Genomic DNA, 20395 nt, shown 5'->3' on the forward strand with positions numbered 1-20395 from the left:
AGTTCCTGAAAATGAACAATCAGAAGCTGTTTGACGAAATGACAGATGCATTTCTCATCAGAACGTCATACTTGGCGGATATTTTCAGCCTCTATAATGAAACAAACAAGCGCATGCAGAGCGCGGATGCAAATGTGCTGGAATGCAAGGAAATTATTGACGCATTTGTGCATAAAGTGGACTTTAGGAGGAATAAGCTGATGAAACGAGACCTACACCATTTTCCATCACTTCTTAAACAGACCGGGGGAAATTTGCCTGAATCCTTGAGCAAGGAGTTCATACTTCACATGGAACGGCTACAGAAAGAGATGACGTCACGGTTTTCGGATGTTGATGAACATGTCGCTAAATGCGCATGGGTAATGGATCCATTCACTGCGCAGGAGGAGGACGTGGAGTATTTACAAGCGGAGGACGAGCTCTTGGATATCAAGTCTAATTCTCTTCTGAGGAGATTCTTCAATGAACACGGGTACAAACGGTTCTGGCTGGTGAAAGGACCTAACGTCGCACCCAAGCTTGCGCACCATGCTACAACCAGACTCATCCTGCCATTCGCCACAACATACCTGTCCGAGACTGCTTTTAGTTCTCTGGTAACCATCAAAACGAAGGCACGCAACAAGCTGGATGTGCACCATGACTTTCGTATGGCTGTCACGAAAATCATGCCTAATATACAATCTCTAGCCCTGGATATGCAGGCCCAGACTTCACATTAAATAGTCACATTAAAACAATTAAATAAGGGCTTTAATTCAACCAGGAACAAGAGAAAAGGCATGAAAAAACATAACTTACAATATGTAAATATTTATTATGCAGTGGTTATTGTTGTGTTTTAATTGGTGAATGTTTTTAGTTTTTAGAATGCAAAACAAAAAATACATTAATTCTCTGAATAAGTGATATTCATGTTAGTAAATTTTAATTTGCTTCTGTTTGTTCATCAGTTAAAAAGCACAGGCTGAAAACAAAAGTCGGTCATTGTGAACCCTTGCATGTTGTTACACGTTTAAGGTAATAAGTGAAATGGATAGATTTGATATTTACGCTAACAGATTAAAATGTGCTGTTATTTGCTCAACGGGTTTAGGAAAATAAATGGAATCTGTTGTTGGAAAAACTCAGTAGTTGCAAGTTGCAGTTAATTGTTTGCATTCTGGTGTTATTAAAAACTTAAACAACTGACAGTCACATTAAGCTGATGTCTATACTGGTGTATTTGAATGGGGGGGGGGTCATGGGGGTCGTTAAGATTTTTCAGTGTTAAAATAGGGGTCTCTTGAAAAAAAGGTTGGGAACCACTGATCTACGGGACAAGCAGGAATCCACCACTGCTTCCCGAGGTGAAGGAAAATGAAATGACATCGGTCCTGGAGAAATCTAGAAAATTAATGGGTTGAAAGTAAAATGTCTCATGAGTTTCTATTTCAAATCTGAAGAAGATATTATGAAAAATGAGATTCCTGCAAAATATTTTTCTGAGACAAAGGTTTACAATGTACACTATTCGTGCAATCTAAACATACAAGGGGTGATCAAAAGTTCACTATGCCCATCATGATAAACAACAGAAAATTATCCTCTTGAGGGTAACGTCAGTCTGTTTGTGTAATCAGAATCAGAATCAGAATCAGAATGAGCTTTATTGCCAGGTATGTACACATTACGAGGAATTTGTTTTCGTGACAGAAGCTCCGCAGTACAACAGAATGACAGCGACAGAACATAAAACACATAATAAAAGAATAAAAAATACAAATAAGTAGATAGTGAATAACAATATACAAATGACAATTGTAGGCAAGTATATTACAAAATGAAGTTATGTATGTACATATATATTGTGTGCAAAATTTAAGTGTATACTAAGTATGTGTGTTAGATAAATAAAGTGTGTGTGTATATAAATATAAAGTGTAGTGTGTCCGCCGTTATTATAAGCTGTTCATAAGATGGATTGCCTGAGGGAAGAAACTGGTCCTGTGTCTGGTTGTTCTGGTGCTCAGTGCTCTGTAGCGTCGACCAGATGGCAACAGTTCAAAGAGGGAGTGTGCTGGATGTGAGGGGTCCAGAGTGATTTTGACAGCTCTTTTTCTCACTCTGGATAAGTACAGTTCTTGAATAGATGGGAGAGTTGAACCGATGATTCGCTCAGCAGTCCGAACTACCCTCTGTAGTCTTCTGAGGTCAGATTTAGAAGCTGAGCTGAACCAGACAGTTACTGAAGTGCAGAGGATGGATTCAATGATGGTGGAGTAGAACTGTTTCAGCAGCTCCTGTGGCAGGTTAAACTTCCTCAGCTGGCGGAGAAAGTACAACCTCTGCTGGGCCTTTTTCACAATGGAGTCAATGTGAATGTCCCACTTCAGGTCCTGAGAGATAGTGGTGCCCAGGAACCTGAATGACTCCACTGCAGTCACAGTGCTGTTCATGATGGTGAGTGGGGGGAGTGCAGGGGGGTTTCTCCTGAAGTCCACGATCATCTCCACTGTTTTGACCGTGTTAAGCTCCAGGTTGTTGAGAGTGCACCAGACAGCCAGCTCTTTTACCTCCTGTCTGTAAGCAGACTCGTCACCGTCCTGAATGAGGCCGATGAGTGTGGTGTCATCTGCAAACTTCAGGAGCTTGACAGAGGGGTCCTTAGACGTGCAATCGTTGGTGTACAGGGAGAAGAGCAGTGGGGAGAGAACGCACCCCTGGGGAGCTCCGGTGCTGATTGTACGGGTGCTGGATGTGTATTTTCCCAGCCTCACTAGCTGCTGCCTGTCTGTCAGGAAGCTGTTGATCCACTGACAGACTGAGGTGGGCACGGAGAGCTGATTTAGTTTGGGCAGGAGGAGGTTTGGGATGATCGTGTTGAAGGCCGAGCTGAAGTCCACAAACAGGATCCTCACATAAGTCCCCGGTCTGTCTAGGTGTTGCAGAACATAATGCAGTCCAATGTTTACTGCATCGTCCACAGACCTGTTTGCTCTGTAGGCAAACTGAAGAGGATCCAGCAAGGGCCCAGTGATGTCCTTCAGGTGGCCCAGCACCAGTTTTTCAAATGACTTCATGACTACAGACGTTAGAGCCACAGGCCTGTAGTCATTTAGTCCTGTAATTTTGGGTTTCTTAGGGATGGGGATGATGGTGGAACGTTTGAGGCATGAAGGGACTTCGCACAGCTCCAGCGATCTGTTGAAGATCTGTGTGAAGATGGGGGCCAGCTGGTCAGCACAGGATTTCAGACAGGCTGGTGTTACACAATCTGGGCCTGGTGCTTTTTTCCTTTTCTGCTTCCGGAAGACCTGGCGCACCGCATCCTCGCTGATCTGAATTGCAGGTGTGGGGGAGAGGGGGGATGCAGGAGGTGAGAATGGTGAGAGTGCTTGATTGGAGAGGTGTTCAGGATGGGTTGCAGGAGCTGTTAATGGTGTGAACGGTAGTTTGGAGAGGCATTCTGGGCTGGTTGCAGGAGTTGTGAAGGGTGTGAATGGTTGTGTGGGGAGGCATTCAGGGCAGGTGATGGGTGTTCTTTCAAACCTGCAGTAAAACTCGTTCAGATCGTCTGCCAGTCGTTGATTCTCTACAGTGCTGGGGGGTGGTGTCTTGTAATTGGTGATCTTCTTTAGACTTTTCCACACTGATGCGGAGTCGTTGGAAGTGAACTGAGTCCTTATTTTTTCAGAATAATTCCTCTTTGCCACTTTGATCTCCTTTTCCAATGTGTATTTAGCCTGTTTATACAAGACATTGTCCCCCTTCACGTAAGCATCTTCTTTGGCCTGACGGAGCTGTCTGAGTTTTGCAGTGAACCACGGTTTGTCATTATTGTAAATTAGTTGAGTCTTTGTAGGAATACACATATCCTCACAGAAACTGATATATGATGTTACGGTCTCTGTGAGTTCATCCAGATCGGTGGCAGCGGCTTCAAAAACACTCCAATCAGTGAGGTCAAAACAAGATTGTAAATCCTGCTCTGCTTCATTAGTCCATCTTTTTACAGTCCTTGATACAGGTTTAGCTGATTTTAGTTTCTGCCTGTAGGACGGTATTAGATGAACCAGAAGGTGATCAGAACGTCCCAAAGCTGCTCGTGGAACAGAGTGAAATGCATCCTTTATTGTGGTGTAACAGTGATCCAATATATTACTGTCTCTTGTGGGACAAGTAACATGCTGTCTGTATTTTGGCAGTTCACGGGACAGATTGGCTTTATTAAAGTCCCCGAGAATGATTAAAACAGAGTCCGGGTGTTGTTGTTCTGTCTCTGTGATCTGATCAGTGAGTTTCTGTAAAGCTGAGCTCACATGCGCTTGGGGATGGATGTAAACACTGACCAGAATGAACGAGTGAAACTCCCGCGGCGAATAGAACGGCTTGCAGTTAATGAAGAGTGTTTCGAGATTTGAGCAGCACGTCTTCTTTAACACAGTTACATCTGTACACCACCGTTCATTGATGTAAAAGCATGTCCCGCCACCACGCGATTTCCCCGTTGATTCTGTGTCACGATCCGCTCTAAACAGCTGAAAGCCCGGCAGATGGAGCGCGCTGTCCGGTATGGTGTCATTCAGCCAGGTTTCCGTGAAACACAGAGCAGCAGAGTGTGTGAAATCCTTATTTGTCCGAGAAAGCAGAAGGATTTCGTCCGTTTTGTTGGGTAGAGAGCGGAGATTTGCCAGATGGATGCTAGGCAACGGCGTTCGAAATCCGCGCTTCCTGAGTCTGACGAGCGCTCCCGCTCGCTTCCCCCGTCTGCGCGTCCTGAAGCGCTTGATCAGCGCCGCCGCTCCTCCGATAACAACGTTCAGTAAAACGTCTGAATAATTGAAATCCGGTAAAATATCCTGTGGTGTGTTCTGCCGAATGTTCAGCAGTTCTTCCCTGGTGAAACTGATGGCAGGAATATAACTAAAGACAGGACAAACTAACAAAAACACAAAAACATATGCGGAGCTCGTCACGGAGGCAGCCATCCTGTATCGGCGCCAGACTACAATGATTCATAATGATTCAGTATAGCGCTCCTGACAGACAGCAATCGTTAAGTAGAAGTGAAAGTGAAACCTATGGGGACATCCCATAGGCTTAATGGTTTTTATACTGTACAAACTGTATATTCTATAGCCCTACACCAACCATACACCTAACCCTAACCCTCACAGGAAACTTTCTCAAAAAAAAAAAAAAAATGAATTCTGTATGATTTATAAGCATTTTGAAAATGGGGACATGGGTTATGTCCTCATGAGTCACCCTCTCCTTGTAATACCTCTGTCATACCCATGTCATTATACAGAGTTGTGTCCTGATATGTCACAAAAACAAGAGCACACACACACACACACACACAAATATATTTCACTCTATAACTCTGAATAGAGTGGACATGGATTATTGACAGACATGCTTTCATCTCCATCAAATGCAAATCCAGCTGAGAGAAGTCCACTGATAAGTGGTGAGTGAGCTTTTTATTCCTGTACTTTCTCAGATTTAAAAAGCCATTAAAGCCACAAATCCATGCACTTTGTGCCAGAGGCACTCCATTAAGAAAAACATGAAATTGGTTTGTTTTGCCCCCACAGGTGAATCTCAGAAAATGCTTGTGACAAGGACTGATCTGGTTATAAAAATATGCATCCTTTAGATCTACATTCACAAACATATCTTGAGTGGACTTGAGACAGGATGTACTTCTGTGACTAAGTGAATAGTTACAACATGCACCCAAATAATCCATTAGTAATTGGATTGATGGTTCAATCGACTGAAAATAACTAATGTAAACACTAATTGAGTTCGATCCGAATGAAATTTTGATTGCATTGAAAGAGGTGTTTTATTTCTTTTCTAATATGACTGAGAGTGCATGTAAACACTTGATCGGATTGAAAACCTTAACTGAAAGGACTGAGCATGTGCAATGATGTAGAAATTATGGATAGGCATTCCAAGCAAAAATAATATTTGAAAACTGCTGGGTATTATTCGATTATTATTCAAAAATCACACCCCTCCCCTACATGCACACACAAAAACAACCATAAACAACAGAGAGAGATGGAAAGAACAAGATTCACGCTTTCAATCTATATGATAAATGGTTTAATTCAAAAGACAGGCCACCTTAACCCTTTCTAGTCGATTAACGCGTATACACGTTACAAGTCATTTTCTCCTGATAACCCCGAAAAGAACTTAAATTACACTTTCAGTTTTGATCGTACAGATAAGAGCAATACATCAATTGAATCTGTAAAGGGTTAACTTTTTTTGTATACAGACATAATAACAACAAAACTTTGTACATTTATAAAATAAAGATAACAAACAAGGTGTGCTGTCTGCAGCCTTTGTCTGCGCTGATATTCATTTAGACACGCGTCATTAAAATGAACTGTAACTCAGAGAATACTCAACGAAGAGACATGAGAGATATATCTTTAGAAAGCGTGGCATGTCTACTTTTAAACGAAACAAGTGCTGCCATAAACAAATATTCTGTGATCAAATAATCTATATGAAAACAACGTAATGTCTGTTTTTCACGTCTCCCTTCATTATCTTCTAATGAGACCACGCCCTGCGCTGAACGCTCTATTCAGATTCTAATGTTTCACTGAAGCGCGTGGCTTGAATACGCCCACACAACAGAAAACAACACAGCCAGACTGTTCTTCAAGTGTTTTTATTTTACTGTTTGCTTCGTGATGAGACTAATAAGACAAGATTCACCCCAAAATTATGTAATGTGGATTATGGATTTTAAATTTGGATTTCCTCAGAAAAAACAATGAAGTGCTTTATTCATGAGATCATAAACATGAGTCTTTTTATTTTATTTTTTTAATATATACTTTTACTAGTTTTCACATAATGTGTAAACATTTTACTAGTTAGACTTTTTCCAAACTATAATTTATGACTAAATGTATAATCAAGTGAAACATAATGAAGTTTCAATAACAATATAAAATACTTTACAATTCAAAAGCTTGATGTAAATAATATAAATGAAACAAATAAATGTAACTGTAACAAATGTAACAAACAATGCTGTTCTTTCAATTTATCCCCCCAAAAAACTGAAAAAATATTCTCAGCTCTTTTCAATAATAATAATAATAATAATAATAATAATAATAATAATTTCTTTGTAGAAAATCAGATTGTTAAAAGAATTTCTGAAGGATTGTGTGACTGGAGTAATGGTGTAAAAAATTAGTTTGAAATTCAGCTTTGATTGTTCCTAATAAACTGTTTAACTGCACTTGCAAGTGAATATTAAATTATGTTGTGGGATAATGCAATATATTCTAAATAAACTACAAACATAAAATTATATACATTTATTTTGTCCTCACATTCTTTCTTGTAACTCTTCCCCTCTCAGTGACACAAGCTGACTTAAAGGCTCATTATGCAGCTCATTATGCAGGCCTTTGTCTTGTCAGGTGTAAATCACAATGATATTCATGATAGTTGACGCCTACTCGCATATGACTTTTACCAACAAAACGTGACTTTCAATATACTGTGAGTAAACAAGATGATTTTCACATAATTTAGAAAGAAAAATTCTAGGCTACAGGCTCCAGTTCTCAAAAGTCCCGAGAACCAATGTTCTGTATGTGTTTTATGGCCTTATTCAAGTGATTTAACATTTTTAGTTTTTCACTAAACATGAATAAAACAATTTTTTCTCAAAAACACAATCATGAACATACATGCTGCTCAGATATTATTATAGCCCAGTTTGTGCTGATTACAGTGAGATTAGACTTTATCCATTTATAAGAAGCTGAAAAAAACACAAATGTCAGGGCATGCCAAAACTTCTCCAGTCCACAAAAATACCCTTAGACCTCAGAGGGTTAACTCAAGCTATATAATGATTGTAAAGTGCTGAAACATATCAATATAATAAACATAACCGAATGATGGCACTTACTAACATAACAGTCCATCAATTATCATAAATCAACTTCCCATAAGGCTTGGACAAATCCATTTCAAAACACTGAATCCCTCAAATGGGAAAAAAAAACGAGATGGGGGGGAAAATATTATTATTTTTATTTTTAATTATATCTCTGGGTAATTATATTCTATATAAACTGCGGACATTAGGGAGATGCCATTAATATGCGTGACATTTAAATAGCTTCTGAATGTGCGTTTGTAACACTTTTGAGATTTGCAGTCACACTTTCTGTGTTTATACTACAGAGCAGCAGTACTTCGCACACATTTTACAAGATTAGATGTTTTTCAGTGGTGCTCAGGATCTGAAAATCATTTGCTATCTTACTATCAGTCATCTCTCCTTACTCTCTTTATGTGGTAAGTTAAATGTTATGTACTGTAATGTAACAGGCTACCGCTAACAATGTCCCCTCCATAGAACACATTATTTGTTTTCCATGCCTTTCTGAATATAGATGAGCCACACCTAGATCCCAGTCGGGGGTGTCTGTGGTCAGCACAGAACTCAAGATATCGTCCCAAGTTACTGTAACCATTATATTCTATGCAAGTCTTTTTTTATGCAATGCAAGTCTACTGTGTGCGCGCGAAACAATGTGTTCAGAAAACATGGGGACATTTTTAAAGACAATAATCGCACAACCTATTCCATATTCTCTAAATCAACTAATCGAAAATTTGAAAATTGTGACCCATCCCTAGTAGAAATAGCATAATGACATGACGGAACAGAAAAAGATGTTCTTCCTGTCCAATAAAGTGTTGTATAGATGAGTGTCCCATTATTATAAAACTTTCATTTCACTCAGTGTCTGTGAAGTGGAGCATGACAACGTCCTACCAGTCGTTGTTTTGGATTCTCATCCACAGATGACTGGATTTTGGCAGAGGAGGGGTGTTTTTATTGTGTGATAACCATAAACAGTACGACACAGCGGTTTACATGCTCATTGTCTAAAAAGTATGACCAGAAATCAATAAATATTCAGAAACAGTGTAGGACGTTATTATGCTCAAACGGTGGGAAACTCTCTATATTCGTACAGTGTGCACATGTCAAAGCTTGTGGCATATAAATGCGCACATCAATCTGATCACTTCATTTTGCATTCATGTAAACACTACATTCAGATACATCAATCGGAATGAATTCAGTCCGACTGAAACAAAAGATGTTCATGTAAACATAGCCTGTGTGACCATTTGGAATAAATGTTTCAACACCTTGTTAAAGACGCAGATGTCAAGATCTGACATAATCCTTTTTTTTTTTTTGGATATCAAACCTGTTTGTCCACTGCACTGGACAGTCCTTTCTGATCGATCACTCTTTTCGTCAGTAGTGAATGCATTTCTTGGAGCAGCAGGAAGGCTCACATAACCACAGGAGCCTAAATGATTCCTGGTCCAATGTTCCCTGTCTTCCAGAAGATCAACTTGTGGTGCTTTTTCACTGCATGATATGGCACGGTAAGACATGGCACGTTACCACTATTTCCATAATGTGACGTGTAAATCCTGCTGATCACTGATTTGCCGGAGAGATAAGTCACTGCATGCATCATTGAACTTGCAATACGAGACCTGCTAAATTTAAATCAAAGTGTACCAGCAACCATCATTGTGGGCAGTATGGTGCTCACCTAACTTTATAAATTATAAGCCTTTCCCTCAAAAGTTAAAGTTTGTTTGAAAGGCTTCAAAAGCCTCACAAGGCTTCAAAAATAGGACTATACTTCCATTATGTGAGATACAATTGTGCAGTCACCATCTCTTCAACTGCGGGTTATTTTTAAATATATAGCTTGTTCAGGGCGATGTCTGTGTAATGGGACATGCCCCATTGCAATCCATTGTTGTCAAATTTCAGGTAAAGAAGAAGATGACAACATGGACCAGTCCTCAAACAGCAACAGAGTGACCATTACATTGCCATCAAGATCGGACATCACAGAACCTCAGGATTCTGGGTTGAGAGGACAACACAAGGTCGGCCTGGTGTTATTTCATCCTCTGACTGCTCTAGTGTAATCACTCATTCTCACTTTCCTTGATCATGTGGCCCCCTGAACTGAAGAGCTCAGATTTCAGAACGAGTGAGGGATGCCCATGCCATGCCTGTCTTGTGAAAAAAGTGAGTCGAGAACACAAGACTCTGCCAGAATGCCTCAGTGTGGTCCTTGTCCTGGCATTCAAAGCAGCTTGAATGTCCATCCGAGTGAGAGATGAAGGAGGATAGGGTGGAAAATACTAAGCCATGATGGACACAGGTCAGAGACATGTTCTGAGGAATCCAAACAATGCTTATATGAATGTTAAAATAAAGTGATTGGATATATGTATGCATTTATATGTTACAAGCTTCCAGTTGGATAATACCAATCTTCCAGCTTATTTTCTTTGTTTTAAAAGACAGATCTAATATTTAGCGATTTCAGGTCCTAATTAGGACATGATGAGCACACCAAGTTTTGTGCCATGCTACTTTTATTTATCAAGCAATAAAAATGCTTTATATTATGTGCAAAAAAAGGTTAAAATCACATTTCATTGTAACATTGCAATCTAAAAACAAAAATAAGGCTTTTTAAATGGCAGTTAAACTCACTAAATTAAAAATGAAAATAAATGCGAACAAAAGTACAGAGTTTTGTTATGTGTTTTGATTACTCCATTACAGTCACTTTACAGTCAGTGTTATCATAAAATATAGTTACTTGTAGGTTAATTCTACAACACCTTGAGAGTCCAACTACAAATATTTCAGCAAAATGTATATGTTAGTTAGAATTATTGAACTCCTATTTAACTAAGCTCTGTCTTTTTGGCGTGCATGTGCGCTGAGGCACTCGTTCACTGAAGTCTGTGAAGATCAGCGGAGAATTACAAAAGAGAAAGCTCATGCACTTCTGACAGCAAAAAAAAAAAAAAAGTATTTTCTCAAATTTACAGATGGAGAATCTACCGGTGAAATGTAAGTTATGCATTAAGGAAGACAGCACATCTCAAACACGTTAAACAGCGCGAGGAGCCTAGTGTCTCTGTCAGCTGCACCTGCAGCCTTTCTGTCAGAGTATATGATGGGCCGAGCCTCTTAAACTAATATGCAAAACTATAAAATGTCTCACCAGTTTTTAAAGGCCTTAATATGAAGCTTGTCACATATTTAAAACAAATTAGATAACCCACTTTCTCTGCAGCAGCTCAGTCGGTGTCCTCAGCTATATTTTCAGATGCGCTTGCATCAAACTGCTGTATATCGAAATAAACGGTATTGCCTCATATCGAATCGGTTATAAAGAGCCCTAGCTCCCTTTATAATCACTGAAGCTGTGAAATGTACTGAAAAAAACAACGAACCACAGATAAAATGTAAATAAGAGTATATACATCATATCATACCTGCACTTCATTGTTTAGGATGAGAGAATTCGCGAGCAAGAAGATTACAGACTTATCAAAATGCATCTGGCAATTGCATTCATACGCTTAACAGTTACAATACTTAAAGCTGCAAAAATAATGTGTTAAACAATCTTTTTTTACCCCTTTATCTTGAATTTGTGGACTGCTTTTGTTAATTTGGTGGCATTTTAACCACAAGCCCGTCAATTTCCAATACTGCTATCTGTAGTATCGGAGTACTATATTTTCTAATTTAATTTAATCAATGACTTTCATAATAATAAAAAAAACTGCGTTAATGTGCAATAAAGTAATCATTGCATTAATCAATTAATGCGTTAATGTGATAACACGTTAACTTGCCCAGCCCTATTTAAGAGGCATTCTTTCAGGCATTCTTTACGATAAATTTTTATGGAAAATACTGTTAATTGAGTCAAAAACCAATGCAATCATATCCTCGCACACTTTACACACAGTGTTCTGTGTGAACCTCAATGAAAAATGAGTACTGCATTTCACTTTTTATATTTGCAAAACTAATTTAAAGTTGAAGTGCGCTGTTTTGTTTTTCAAAGAGTGTTTTTTTTTACCCTATTTTAATATGCGAAACCATTAACACTGAACCATTTGTGGTTTTATTTTCCTGAAAAGTTTAAACACAGTGGTGCTATCAAAACAATACTCTGTTTACATAAGCATTTCAACAAGAGGTTGCACTACAAATACTAATTACGCATCACATTGACAGGCTGGATTGTACATTATCCGATGTGCTCTACTTTTTTCCCATTAGTTAAATATTCAGTCAGTAATGCTCAGTGTATGTACTCAGTCAAATGACAAGAAATGTTGCGGCAGGACTTTTTTTCAGCATTAGCATGTGCTGTGACATGGCTTCTTGCTCATTTTCTTTCTTCTTCTTTTTTTATTGCATTGTTCAAAAATATCAGATACCGCTGTCTTGTAATTTCCTGACTTAATATCCCTTTAAAAATACTCTACTGGACTTCACATCTTTCCCCTGCTCTCCTCTGAGACATAATTGAAAAACTCTATGTGTGTCGACAATACAGAACCAACATTTCAGTGTCCTGTTTGCTGTTTTGTGACAGAATTTTCCTACATCAACAGGTAATTTCCTCTGTGACATTCCCATTACTGGTGAGGATCTATTCACATCTCTGTGCTTCTAGAATAAACATCCTTCACCTCTCCGATTAGTTTCAATTTGCATATTACATTACTCCCACAACAGTCTGGGAGGGCCAAGACTTCAATCCTCTGATCTGAGAGTATTGGGCAATTCATTTGCAAAGGATCAAGAAAAATCTATCACTTTAGTTACCATTACAACAGTGAAGATCCTTCTCTTTACTTTCTAAATAATTCAAAATGCTTATGATCAAGGTTATTCCTTTATCCAATTTTAGCCATGCTGATGTATCCTTGATTGCTATATAATCTAATTATCATGGCCGGCATATCTGTCTTTTCCATCTTATCACCTATGCCCTCTTATTTAAATATTAGCACCGATTTAGCACAAATGTAGTCTTCAATAAGGTCATTTGAAAAGCTGTGTGTTCTATATATTAGGCATTTTACTATACAGTTGTTACTATAGCAACAAGAAAATAAGACAGACAGACAAAGCTCTATGATCCAAGCAGCAGAAGATGACAAGCTCTCTAAAAGCATCACTAGGAGGGGGTGATGCTGGGGTATATATATATTGCTAGGAATGGATATGTTAGGTTGATGTTAGGCTTCATATGGATGTTTGGGTCGATTGTGTTGAGGCATCTGAATAGGCAATTGTGAGAGAAGGAGAATGAACATGAACATGAGAGAGAGGATGTGAAATAAATGAGGGGAAAGAGAAAGACAGAGAAAAAAGAAAGAATGCACCGTGATTAAAGGGAAGGCACAACAAATCACAGAATGGTTAGGTTGTAACCTGCTGTTCACTTCAGGAAGATACAGCTCTGATGCTAACTACCAATCAATATCTAATGACCACATTGTGGGTCTAAGCAAGTCATGACACACCACCTTATGTTAATCACCGTATATTATGTGCAGTTAACTAAAATAACGGTCTAAACAAGCCGTGTGCATGGCCAAAAAGTAGGCACGCTCAATGACATCGTGTCTCTGAGCTCCACAAGCCAAACTGTGAGGTCTGCCGGTAACGACCACTTGTTTTTCCTGTCTCAGCGTCTACCAGACACCTCAGAGACATCTCCAATGCTGCAAAAATAGGCAAGATACTTGATATTCTCCCAGCTAACCACTGCAGAGATGGTCATTTTTTTTAAAAACTGTTGTGCAAGCCTGCCACTGTCTGAAAGACTCAGGGCTGAGGGGAAAGAAAAGCACTGCTTTCAGCCTGAGAGAAGGTGTTACGATGCTTTATTATTCTACAACACGTCTCCTCGATTCATATCTCTTCATTTTTGCTTTGTTTGCTCTGCTGTTCAGGAAGTACAGCGAGAGCACTCAATTGATGTGGTCCGAGGAAGGCAAGCTTCCTGCGGGAAAACACAAGGATAATTTCCCTTTATACAACCATTGATAGTACACTCCACACACCACATGACCCATGAATCCTTCCTGTTCTCTACAATCCTCTAAATCTATTCTTCATCTCCTCACTCTTGTTTTACAATTAAGTGCTCTTACAGTAGAAGTCTTTGTCTATCCATTAATGCATGAATCTTCAGGCAAGGGAATGCGAGACAGAAAAAAGGACATCGGTATGGAGAAAAAACATGGTTGTGGAAGGAAGTGGTAGCTTTTTTGGACATGTATATAAACAAACACTCTAAAATTTTATTCGGCCAGAAGTTGTCAAGAGGACTTCATTTCCACAGCTTACCCTGGTACAAGCTCTATTTAAGCAATTCACACCCTTAAAATCATCCTGGATGTTTCCTTCCTGGAAGTGTGAATTTGGGCCAAAAGAAAAATGTGATAATGGCGCGAAACATCACAAAACTGATCTGAAAGCAAACATATTCAGTAGGGAGCATCAACTATTTGTAATGTTACACCAAATGAATAAAGGGATGCAGGAATGAGTCCTAAAACCCACCAACGTGCATTGCATTTTTGAACTGCCATTTTCAATATCCCCAAAGTTATTGGGTTTTTGGTTAAATTCCTGAATTAAAGCCTATAGTTAACACAAGCTCAAGATATTTGTTTTTTCTACGACACAAAAAACATGAACGTGTGATTTCTTAAGCTTTTACCATCTTAAAAAAGAAAGGTTTTAATAAGTGTTTAAATGGGATTACAGAGGTTATAATAATAAAACATTTATAAGGAACCACAAACTTGTTGGTCACAGAGTTTAGTTTCCACAAAAAAAAATATTATTGGTATTTGTCGACACAACCTCGGTAATGGTAACTTCCAGGTTTGTCTGCAAAATTACTCAGTAAGCAATGGGTAGCACTTTATTTTACAGTCCTGCTCCGCATGTACACTAGGGATGCACCGATCATGATTTTTCATGGCCGATTCCGATTTTTTACAAGCAAACTGGCCGATTCCGATTCCGATACCGATACCGATTTCCGATTTTTTTTAAAAATCTTTTAAGCAACAAACAAGAAAGAAGGAAAGTGTGCATAAACAAGATATTTGGTATTTAATAGGCCAAACTTGCTTTTGGCTAATGAAAAAAATAACTGCAACCATCTGAAATTAAAGGCAGTTACTGCACAACAAGTAGCCTACATTCAATACAAACACAGATGGTACAGACATCAGCATTTAGCTTTTGTTTTTGAATTGGGTTGAAACTACAGAGAACTTTAGAGGCTTTAAATATAAAGATCAACTGTAACCATGTGAAATTAAAGGCAACAACTGCATAGTTCTACAATCCAAACAACACAATCAACACACATTCAGTAAGAGCTTTCTTAATCAGCATTCAGTATTTTAGTTTTTAAATTTGGTTTTAAATAAAAAAAGCTCTTTACCAGTGAGACTAAATAAAAGTATTCTATATAAATACATTTTCCAAAATGTTAAAATCAAATAATGTTGGTACAAATAAAACAAAGATGCAAAGTGTTTCATTCATCCAATAAAAAAAAAAATAAAAGTTAGGGTAATGATTCACATCTATATTTTTTGACTTGAGCCAGTGAAAAATAAATAACTTATTGTCTCAAGTAAAAAAAAAAATATATATATATATATAGATGTGAATCATTACCCTAAATTGTTTTAATTGAATGAATGAAACACTTTTTTTTTCAGTGTACTACAGCAGGTGATTTTTAAATTAAATTAAGTCTATGTAATTTTAAGGTAAAATAAAAAAAATAATCATCCTAAAGCAGAACTGACGTTTATTTCTGGCTTTTCAAACGTGTATGCAAGTTCTAATAAAAAAAAAAAAAAAAAAACATTTCACTTTTGTCAGTTTAGTACGTTTCATTTCTCATCTAACACGTGAGAAGTTGATCTGAACATCTCTTCATGGTCTACTCGTGTTCAGGGCGCGGACCGGTACAGTAGACGCTCGCGCAGCTTCAGTGCGTGCAGGAAAGGCTCTTATTTGTGCGTCAGTACACCAACGGCTGATCGCTTCCTGCTATCTGTGCCTCAGACATGAAGCTCTGCATTTCCAGTACTGATCGGCTGCCCGTGTCCTGCGCACAGATTTCGAAATACTCTTCCACACAAATGACATAGCGAACGATTACAATGTAGTCTGTGCACGCGAGCGAACTTCCGGAAAAATCGGCCGATTACCGATCGCGTTTTTTAAGCAAAAACCGTCCGGTTCCGATTTATGGCCGGTCAACCGGTGCATCCCTAATGTACACACCATGAACTTACTATAGTAATTACAATACCCGAGTAAAATCTAGGTACTAACCCTGTACCTGCCCCTAAACCCAACATTAAGCCATGTAATTACCTTATATTCCTTAAATTACTTATCCTTGGTAGCTACACTACAAGCGCACTCACTGTAAAACAAAGTCCTACCAAAGTTTTAAACCACAGAATAAATTTTCTAAAGACTTTAACAGAGTGCATCATCACTTTACAGTCCTTGGGAGCTGGTATAATGGCAAGGGCAGGGAATCACTGCTTACATTCTGTATTCTTCACTGCGTGTCAAACATATACACTTCCGTCCTGAAACTATTGGTCCGAAACTGTGCGCGCTGCAGCATTACAAATGGACGTGTCTCTGTTACACAATCATATTGATCGGTGAGACGAGACAAGTGCTTTATAAGAGCACAACCTCATGGACTCCTTCTAGCAGGATTTGGCTTTACATCTCCATTCAGAAAAAATCTGTAATTTGTTTCAGAGCAATAATGTTTGGATGAAGGGTGAAGGAAGTCTATGTGATATAAAGTCATAATTAAAAGTGAGGGGCTTGCAGTCTTAAAACGGTGTTATATATTTGTTTTATTTAATACACAGCTGAAGTCTAAATTTAATTTGTTAAATTACCATTGTAGGCATATTACCGGCTCAGTCCTCTTGAGTAACCCAAGGTTAAGCTTCTTGATCATGGACACAATGGCATATTTTAAGGATCAACCCTTGCAGGATTTAAACTACCACCCTACAGCTACCACATGTGATCTTTGACACCTACAATACTCCAACCTCAACATCTTTACACCAGCATTTTCTCAGGAAATAAGAGTCTCACAGAATCATGGTGTATGACCATCCCCAGGCATCAGACAACAGATGAAGTCAATGATGATTTGGGGTTGGGGTTAGCCAAGTCCAGTGAGACAAACAAAATCTACCTGCCACCAGCCAATGTCCAATATTATAAAAGCCAAAGGTGCATCCGTTACCATTTTGTTACCTGAGTGCGGAGGATTTCTCCTTTGGTAAGCTGCATGTCTCCCGTCAGCTCCTTGACAGCGATGCCCAGAGGCTCCAATCGCTTACTGAAGTAATTAGTCATCTCAGCAGCCAGGGCCTTCATCGGAGCCACGTATACAATCTATAGAGGCAGGAAAGAGAGACAGGACATGCTCATGATAAATGAGAAAACACCACAGTACCATTTGTTCCCTGGCAACCAATACAAATAACAATTTACAAAGAAATATGAAGCTGGCTGCTTAAAGTAAGAGTTTAATAGTGATGTATGAAGACTGTCGATCATTGTTGACGCTGGCATGCACGTGTGAAAATGCACTTCACGAGACAATGCATCCGTTTACATCTCCAAACTACGATAAAACTTCTTGACACATATTTAATGCTCAAGTCTATCCTTGCTTGACATAAACTAAACAAACGCATCCAATCGGGTCATTTTGTACCAGAGGCATATGGACTGGTGCGGAAATGAGTTATTGGCTGCCAGAAAGCCAACAGCTCATTCAACAATATTGTCTCTATGACTGTCTGTTTACCTTAAACTGGTCCTTGCGGATGACTCCCCCAGGCTGCAGGTGTTGGCGGATCTCGTGTAGGACGGTGAGCATGGCAATGTTGGTTTTGCCGGCACCGGTGGGGGCACAGATGAGCAGGTTTTCATTGGTATTGTAGGCCGTCTCGAACACTATAGACTGAATTCTGTTCAACCGCTTCATGCCCTTGAACACCAACTGGCCAATCTGCAAAAACACAAGGAACATTTCAATGGCCCATTGGCAACAAGATTTTGATGTGGAAATCTGGAAATGGCATGAACCTGTTCAAGGCAAGATACTGAAGATGAGTTTATGTGTAGCAGATGTGGTGTAGCCACATGTGTGATGGAGACACATACGGTCAAAATGACAAGACACCAGAGGCCAAAACGTAATGAAGCCATTTTAATACACAGCTAATGAGAGACTCCGATCGCCCACAAGGCAATCATCCGTGACTTTATCTAAATTAATCAATCATTGTAAGCCAGAGTCAAAGGATACTGAACCCCAAAGCAGTGCTGGCTGAAAACGAGAAGCTTTGCTGATGCTGTCAGATCAAGTGCTTCTCCATTAGATACTGTTGGGACTTCAATACCTTTAAGTATTGCTGAGTGTATACAGAGGGCTCGGAGGGCTCAAACATTAAAACCTTGCAAAAGACCACCAGTACTATAGAGTGGACTATGAACATCTCACTGGGGGTGACAGCCATCCATCTCAACAAAGTTCTGATGAGAGATGAAAAGCCACCTAGTACTTTATGGATACTGCTGAGTACAGTTATTTTCACTACAGCTGTCATTAAAGTGGGGCGGCATTGTACAAGCTTATTAGATCAAAAGGCACATTTAGTCAAACAAATCTAGAACGGTTCTAATTATTTGTCTCTTTCTATCTACCATCTCCAGGTTTTTTCATCCCTCATTCCTGTGTCTGTGTCTTGGATCAGGGGATCGGGATTCATTAGCAATGCTATCAGTCTCTTGTTTTACCTTTCTGCTATGGCATGCTTTAAAAGAAAAACTATTAGGCCGAGAGAGTTATTATAGGGCTCAGATTTGATTCAAAGTCAAGCTGATTTCAAAGCCAAACAGAAAGGATAATTAATAGCTGAATGACGCTTCGAAGCACAGCTGTAAAGATCTGACTGCATACAGATTTTCTGGGCAGAAGAGCTTAGGAATGTTATGCAGTTGTGAACTTCATCATTACAACAGAGATTTGTTGTCTTGTGGGCTTGTGCTTATGTAAGAAGTCCGCACCCACTTTTGACTGAACTGGTCAAGGATGTGAAGGCTTTAAGCTCAAGTTCACTGTTAGGAACCTATTGATGCATTTAAATTGCAAAACACCATTAAAAGTTAATTACTTTTTTTTCAAATCTAATGATAATTGGTATTAACCAACTGTTGATTTGGGCGTTCTTTTTAGGTAGTGCCTCAAAAACAATATATATATATATTTTTTTTTTTTTGAGTTGCTACCTAAAAAGAACGCCCAAATCAACAGTTTCACAAAAAGAACATCCAAATCAGTCAGTTTCAGTTCAGTTCCTGCCTTAAAAAGAAGATGCCTAAGTAGGCAGTAGATGGGCGAAGCAGCTCACAAGGTTCTGAAACAGACCTCATCTTCATCAGCTTTAATGGCTCAAATGGATCCAATTACCAAGAAGAAGGGGGGAAAAATATCCGAAAGCTTTTTTCGCTTCATTGGTGATGGGTGTTTCCATATAACATCACCTTCAGCTGCGTGCCATGTGTTTTCTGAGAAAACAGGAGAAGTAGTTGTATTCCTCTATGCCACCCGTCAGGATGGCAACATCAACCCCAGCCAGTCTGACCCATTATATTCCCAGGGTGGGTCTTCAGAGGACCAACTTATAAATATTCATAAGTAATTAAGAGCTCTCTTCCTATCCCACTGAACGGTTGTATCACCATGGTAACCAAACTGCAGCACTTGTTTTAAGAGTCCCCTTCATTTTGATTTATCAGCTTTGTCTGTAAAGGACTGCCAGTGTCCCCACACACCCTTAAGCATGCAAATGAATGCAAATGTATGCATGCCCCAAAATTCACCTCAAAGTAATGTGCATATGTAGCAAATATGGAGTTGCCGTTACTTAATGATCTCGCAAAATGTCTCGCATTCGGTTATTTTCTTTTGAAGCGCATTCAGTGTTGTGATGAATGCTCATTAAACGACATGAAAACATGACGTGGGTCAGGGTGGTCCCCCGCGTGCTATTGTACACTCCGCACACCAATGTAGCCCTCAGGTAATCCATCAGTCAACCCATATAGTGCACGGCACGTTTTAAAACTAGTCACAAACTCGCAGTGAGCTGTACGTCAAAGGAGGGTTTTCAATCTCTCTTTACTGGCTGCAGAAATAGCAGCAGTAAACGGGACTTTTCATCACAGTGTGTGAGTGGAATGATTGCCACACTGGAGGCCCATTTCAGCTCGTTGAGTTTTAGGCTCGGGGGTAAATCTAACACCAGGCTCACACCAGGCTCCCATTCAAAACCTCAAGTGGCTAAAATCATTTGCACCTGAAAGCACAATCTCATCTTT

The 20395-nt window shown here is 39.2% G+C and overlaps 1 protein-coding gene across 1 annotated transcript in view; it reads right to left on the reverse strand.

Annotated features, from left to right (window-relative positions):
- ascc3 (activating signal cointegrator 1 complex subunit 3) overlaps positions 1-20395 on the reverse strand; it is a 184131-nt gene that overhangs the window by 99196 nt on the left and 64540 nt on the right. The window contains exons 9-10 of the mRNA XM_026228825.1: positions 17817-18020; positions 17258-17398 (exon numbers count right to left, since the gene is read on the reverse strand). Coding sequence (XP_026084610.1) covers positions 17258-17398; positions 17817-18020 — 345 coding nt within the window. The remainder of the gene's footprint in view (positions 1-17257; positions 17399-17816; positions 18021-20395) is intronic.

Source organism: Carassius auratus, chromosome 41, assembly GCF_003368295.1.
Source record: "Carassius auratus strain Wakin chromosome 41, ASM336829v1, whole genome shotgun sequence".
Taxonomy (NCBI): domain Eukaryota; kingdom Metazoa; phylum Chordata; class Actinopteri; order Cypriniformes; family Cyprinidae; genus Carassius; species Carassius auratus.